We start from the raw sequence: 7,404 nt of genomic DNA, 5'->3' as shown, positions 1-7,404 counted from the left end.
CAAATTATTTTTAAGAAATCAACTCCAGGTTAGTTGGGTTACCCAGGTTCACCCATTATAGTCTATTGTTTATAGCCTGGAGAGCTTTAATAAATCAGACCTATATTTCATATACTGCCGCTTACCTGCCCATAGCTAAGTATCTGCAGTAGCTGTCCTCCCAGGTACCTGTGCACAGGTGTAACAAGAAACTTTCAGTGATATATTTAGCAGACTAAAGGGATAAATGAAAGAAGCTTATTGTTAGACTTTACATTGGGTGTCCCTATAATACTCCAGTTATATTGCAGGTATTATGAAGGGGCCCTTGCACTGGGCAGGTATGGCACATTGTTATAATATTCCGGGAGATTCTGTAATATGACATCGGAGAGGGCCATGTGCTTAGGTATAAAGTATTCGGGGGCTTTCTGTGTACTATAGGAGGACTTGTATCAGCTGGAGGGTTTGGAATTTGAACACTTAAGCCCTTATCTCCCCCAGCTCTGCCCGGCCATCTTTGGTCCTCAGACTTGCTGCTATTTTAGCTGGAGTTCAGATAAAGAGCGGTATAAAAAGTTGGGGGTCTGCGAGCGGAGGATCAGGAGCCGCAGGAAGACGCAGAAATGGTAAGTGAGCATTGTGTGCTATACATAGAGGGAGAGGAATGGGATTGCTGTTACCCCAATGGGATATTTTGTATTAACTGATGGGGTACAGAGATTTCTTATTGGGAAATGGAACCCTCATCAGATTTTACAGCACGCTGGGGGAATTGTATGGATTACATGGAGTCTTTCATCATATCCAAATTACCTATCAGATATAATAATATAACACAGCAAATATTAGCAATCAGAGACATGGGAGAGCTGAAGAGGTGGAGACCATTGGTAAGCCATCGGATGCCCCACCACTCCACAATGTATGATTGCTGGGCATAGCGCTACATAATATGCTATAAATAATGTGTAATAATAATAATAATAATAATAATTATAATATTAATAATAGTCTCCTACCACGGCCATATCAAGGTCCAGAGAAGCAGGGACACCTATTGATGCATTTACGGCTGCAATTAAATGTATAAAGGAAATTTGCACAGCAAAGAAATGCTATGACAACTCATTCCCAACTGGTTTTGTAGCATTCCTTAATCCATCTCTATTATACTCACTGGGGATGATGCATTGGATCAGATTTATTAAAGCTCTCCAAGGCTGGAGAGGATTCACTTTCATTCGTGAACCTGGGTGATCCAGTAAACCTGGAATGGATTTCTTCAAAGTCATTTGCTATTTGCTAGCAAATGTTTTGAATCCTAGACCAGATTTTTTCCAGGTTTGCTGGATCACCCAGCTTCACTGATGAAAGTGTATCTTCTGCAACCTTGGAGAGCTTTAATAAATCAGGCCCATTGAAGGAGTTTAGGCTGCCCTCTAATAATGTGATTTGTCTTTTTATATTAGAATATACACTTTTAATATTAAAATTTAATTAATTAATAATATATTAAAATTTCACACTGCAAAGACTAGCCAATCACGTGCAAGGAAATGTAGAAAACAGGATTTTATTGGCTTAGATAAATGAAGTTTGCAGTAAAAATTCCCTTGCAGAGTAATAATTCACTTTAAGTAGAAGCTCCTTTAGGAAATGGCTGACTTTATATAAAAGAATGAATCAAAGACTGCAAGCCGAGGTGAATTGTGTGAACGTGGAAGAACAGCCGAGATACGACCCAGAACAACCAATCAAATTGTTTCTTTATTGCTAAAATTGTTCAATGTTTCCTGATAGAAGTTACGGAGAATTGTACAAAATATTTCATGTGATTGATTATATTCAGATTGGTATACAAGGGGTTATATTTATAAAACAGGAAATCAGACATTCCTTCATGGGAATCTTCCAGGTCCATGTGTTTCAATGGCAGTAATTGATTCCCACCAGGGAATGTTTTAGGGAATGTCAGATTCCCAGTTTTATAAAAAAATTGTTTTATTCTGATCCACAAGCTTTTTCTTTTTTGTGTTTTTCCTTCTTGCTGATAGAATTCATGAAGCTGAATGGTGAAATGTGTTAATGTAAATTGGAGATTGTATGATTATTACTTTGCATAGAGGAACCAATTGTTTTATCTTTGTGAACTTTATGAGATTTTATCATGTTAAGTCGAATTACATTGAATAAATGATGACAGTTTAGGGGAATGTACCCCAAAAAAATAAATGGTGTATGAAGTTAGGGATGTTGTACGTGAAATATCTCCCCCATGTAACTAACATAAGATCTACCCTTGAAGTATGAGATAAGATCCATAGTCCGATATCGCCCAGCCCAGGACATATAACAGATAAAACATTACAGACACCATGAGTTATAGCTGCGGCTTCTGCAGACCGGAATGTTGCTTTGAGATCTTCCTATACCATACAATACAATACAAGTCATATTCCTTCACGGTCATATAACACAACAGCCCAATTGTAAATTATGCCAAGTCCAGGTGAATTATTATTATTATTATTGATAATAAACAGGATTTATATAGCGCCAACATATTACGCAGCGCTGTACATTAAATAGGGAATGTGACTACTACTACATATACCATGGCCAGGTTAGAACAGGTAACTAGTAAATATTTTTTCTTGTGTATAAAGCAGATCAATGAGGACCTTACAGATAACTAGAAGGTCATTTCATTGTATATAGCAGACCAACCCTCAGCAGCAACTCCCCATGTGAGTCTAGCCCCGCCCCTTCTGTCCATATGAGTCACAATGCATTGCTGATCTTTATACCTAACCTAAAAATTCAGCATTATAAAATATTTCTGCCTTCATTTCTCTTACATTTTCCTTTATTCACCATCTAGGCCAGCAGAAAAGCAGTGACACGTGGTAAAGCCGCAGCAAAGCGTGCCCAGCGAGGTTCTTCTAATGTCTTCTCAATGTTTGAGCAGTCACAGATCCAGGAATTTAAAGAGGTGAGAAAATAATAAACTTTAAAAAATAATTCTCTTGTCAATTTGCTCCAAATTTTCATTTATTTCTTATGCCTTTGCTATTGTGAGAGCTGTGCATTTTTGATAATTGGCCACTAGGTGGCAGAACGAGTCATTGTTTTAATAGGAAACCTGTAATGAGATCTGACCATTGTCAGCAAATTTCAGAGGAATTGACGGGGGAATCATTTATAAAAAGAACCCCTTATCTTTTATATACTTTTACTGCATCACTGCTTCTATTGCCAAATGTAATGACCATCTTGTCACTGCAATGGGACTGATTTATTAAAGCTCTCCAAGACTATCATGGGAAAACCTGGGTGATCCAGCAAACCTGGAATAGAATCATTTACTAAAATGTGGCAAACGGATCAGAACAAATTCAGGTTTTCTGGATCACCCAGTTTCTCTCATGATAGTCCTGAAGTGCTTTGATGAATCAGGCCCAGTGTGTGAAGTCTCATATTCTGCACTAGTATAAGGAATTGAATGGGACAAAACTTAATGGTCCTCCAGCGGGGGGTGGACGGGTTTATTCTGTAGAAGTGGAATACAAGCAAATCCTTGAGATCAAGGCTCTGGTTATCTACATAGAACAATGAATTATTTCCGAACGTACAGCCAATATGATTATTTTGTGATAGTAAGTAAATTCATGCTTCTTTTATCCTTATCCAGGCCTTCAGCTGCATTGACCAAAACCGTGACGGCATAATATCCAAATCTGACCTCAAAGAGACCTATATGCAGCTGGGTGAGTTCCCTCACGCTGAGCCCTGTATAGAATGATGAATTGGGGTAACTCAGCTGATGCAATGGGTCTGATTTATGAAAGCTCTCCAAGGCTGGGGAAGATACACTTTCATCAGTGAACCTGGGTGATCCAGCAAACCTGGAATGGATTTCTTCAAAGTCATTTGCTTTTTGCTAGCAAATATTTTGAAACCTGAACCAGATCTATTCCAGGTTTGCTGGATCACCCAGCTTCACTATTGAAGTTGTATCCTCTCCAGCCTTGGACAGCTTTAGTACATCAGGGCCAATACCCCAAATCCAATGCAGCTCAATATTCCATTACTACTCTACCCAATATCCTATTACTCTCCTTCAGGGAAGATGAATGTGAATGAGGAGGAGTTGGAAGAAATGCTGAAGGAAGGAAAAGGACCCATCAACTTCACCGTATTCCTGAGTCTCTTTGGGGAGAAGCTTAATGGTGAGACAAAAATGTTCAATGCAATAATGTACAGCGCTATGTAATATGTTGGCGCTATATAAATCCTGCTTATTAATAATAATGATTGCATCTTTACTCCTCATCCTCATTATTATCTTACCACTTCCATATATAATATATGGGCCAGGATAAGGGACAGACCTAAAGTAACACCAATATAAGGAAAGTATGAAGGTTTCTATTCCTGACCTCACATTATAGGTTGGTTTGTTGATTCTTTGGCTTTAATGTTTCAAGTTTCCAATCTTAAACAATGACACAGATAAGGAATTATTAAAACTCTGTACACATCAGATGACTGAAAATCTAGAATTTATACAGCGCTCCCCTGACATTGTTCATCAACCTGCCCTGGCAATTGGAACTGATTGATGACCACTTTGACCTATAGAGGACGGCACCGTGCTGCTCGCTCATCATTCCCCAAATCTTCCCATGGAACAAATCTCCTTCTTTCATTGCACTGGAAACAAACATGAAAGATCATTTCCAGTAACAATAATCTGAATTCTGTACTGTAATGCTGCTCCCCAGTGGTATGCAGCCAATGATAACTCCAATTTATTATAATATCCTTATACATAAAGAATACCGATGTAATACAAGCGCCCTGTAACTTCTCCATAGCTCACATAAACAAAGTACAAAGGGTAAAGATACATTAGGAATATTTTATAATATCCCCCGTATGATAAATCCGATATCCCCACCATCAAGAAGAAGACATTTCCTAAATATACATACAGGTTACATTTACTTTTAAAATGTAAGGCTGACCTGAACTTTGTTTTGCCAGGAACGGACCCCGAGGACTCCATTCTGGGTGCTTTCAAACTGCTGGAAATTGTTATTTGAGAACTCCAAGTGGGAATCAATCTTATTGGTAATCGTTTTCCCTAAATTCAGCGATGGATCAGTTCCTAATACTGGATAAACTTTATGGATTGATAGAATTATTCATCTGGCGAGGATCCTGCGGTGAGATAGCTTTGCTGTATTGCCCACCTTCTGCAATTGGAATTAGATATTTGTGAAAGTGCAATTGTGGAGTTTGTATATATTGAATTATTTATACTTATTTCCTTATCATATAGAAAATTCACCACTTCAAATTCCCTAACAATGTAAAGATACTCTTTGTCCGATTTAATGATGTGGAAATAGTTCTGGCGCCGATACCACTTGGTCCACCCAGCTGTATAACTCTACTGATGCTTTTGGTTATATGGTTATATATAAATGTGTTATTGTAGTCACCACTGGTAGGGGTAACTTAATTCCACTGGACCCCCAATTTATCAGAAATTATTTAAAATGTTTCATAAACATCATTATGATTTAAATTTCTCTTTTTTGCAGATTTAAGCAACTCCTGATGACACAAGCGGACAAGTTCACAGCGGACGAGGTTAGCCAATTACAATACATTAAATTAAATGTATTCCTCCACCTCTTGCAACAATGTATCAATGTTCTTAATATTAGAGAGGAACTTTTTATGTTTGTGAACTACAACTCCCATGATGCTTTTCATGTATATAGGAATATGTAATTGGAGTGCCATAATCTCAAACATTATTATTCTCTTAATCCTTGGCATTCTGCAACAAAACCTTTCCAAAATGAAACTGCAAATGAACTTTATTATTGTTTGGAGTTGGTATAAAATGGCCTTTATAATAATAATAATAATAATAATAATATAAATACTTCTCTCCTGATACAAATCATGTGAATGCAGCTCCGAGTATAGCAAAGTGCAGGTCAGAAGGAGGTCACCGGCAGGAGGAATGCACCTGGCAATGACTATTAAATAATCCAAGATGAGTTTTAAACTGATCACAAATGCAAACTGAGTTAATCTAAAAGTCCCTGGACACCAACCCCCAATAGAGCTCACAATCCCAATAACTGTAATAGGGGGTCAGGGCATTGAAAACTAAAGTTTCAGTTTTGCCTTTGGCCATGAGCTCTCTGTATCTGGCATAACATGTCTTCCAACCGGCCACAAATATTATGCAGAGGCTTTAATCCTCCTTTTACCCCAGCTATGGTAATAAATCCCTACAAGAGGCAATTCAGAGGAGTCCCTAGGCATGAAGTCACTGGATGAGTTTAGCCCCCCAAGAAAATACCAACATGCCCACCCCAATTCTCCAATGACTTTTGTGGCCCTTTCCTCCTGCTGGAGCTCCAATACCATAATACGGGGATTCCACCTTCCCCGGGGCCCTGGACACTTCATCCCGTGCAGCAATATCACTTTATTTGTAAGTTTCACCATTGCAAATGTTAAATAATCGTCTCACGCAGAATCTCTCTAATCACGTCTTATTCTTTCTATTCTCACATATAACCCAACATCTCCGTTGTTACAATTCCTCCCATGCTGTTTTTTTATTTTTGCATTGATTTTGAGAATTTCCTCATTAACTATTCTTGGGGGTTTTGTTGTTTTTAAATTATTTGAGTAATAGGAAATGTTTTGATTTATAATGGAAAAGAAAGATTTGAGATTGTTCCTAGATTGTAAGCTCTTTGGGCTAGGGTCCTCCTATTGTGTCACTGTCTGTCATTTGTAACCCCTATTTAATGTACAGCGCTGCATATTATGTTAGCGCTATATAAATCCTGTTTATTAACAATAATTATAATATTTTAACGCAGAACCGTCTTTTCACCCCCAGAAATCTATTTACTAATCCTAACCATAAGAGTGAATGTTGATTTCTCTATTCCTATAGGTGGAGCAGATGTTTGCTGTGACCCCCATCGACGTGGCTGGGAATATCGATTACAAGTCGTTGTGTTATATAATCACACATGGGGATGAGAAGGAGGAATCATGAGCGTCTCTGGGTCAATCTGAAATAAAACGTTTATTTTCTACATCCCGCCGCTGCCCCTCTTTGTTATTTTATTACATTATGTATGCGGGAACATTCTCCGAAGAAATAAATAATGAGAAATATATCTTGTAATGTTAGCAGGAGGTCACGTGTGTGAATGTGTGCAATGAGGATGATGGGAAAATCCTGATACCAGTTCTAGAATATATCTGTATCTATCGAGATATTTATTTATTTCATAGACTTTGATATATTTATATCGATATTGTATTATATAATATTATACATTAATAATAAGTCTGGAAAATTATTATATTGAAGGA

The 7,404-nt window shown here is 37.7% G+C and overlaps 1 protein-coding gene across 1 annotated transcript; it reads left to right on the top strand.

Annotated features, from left to right (window-relative positions):
- Positions 1-563: 563 nt before the first annotated feature.
- MYL7 (myosin light chain 7) lies at positions 564-7,123 on the top strand. Its single transcript, XM_072402911.1, is given in 7 exon segments — positions 564-608; positions 2,864-2,974; positions 3,674-3,749; positions 4,107-4,211; positions 5,029-5,096; positions 5,599-5,640; positions 6,977-7,123. Coding segments are annotated over 7 exon segments (510 nt in total). The 5' UTR covers positions 564-605; the 3' UTR covers positions 7,082-7,123.
- Positions 7,124-7,404: the final 281 nt, after the last annotated feature.

This window comes from Pyxicephalus adspersus, chromosome 2 (assembly GCF_032062135.1).
Source record: "Pyxicephalus adspersus chromosome 2, UCB_Pads_2.0, whole genome shotgun sequence".
NCBI classification, from domain to species: Eukaryota; Metazoa; Chordata; class Amphibia; order Anura; family Pyxicephalidae; genus Pyxicephalus; species Pyxicephalus adspersus.
This window is presented reverse-complemented; position numbering and strand designations above follow the sequence as displayed.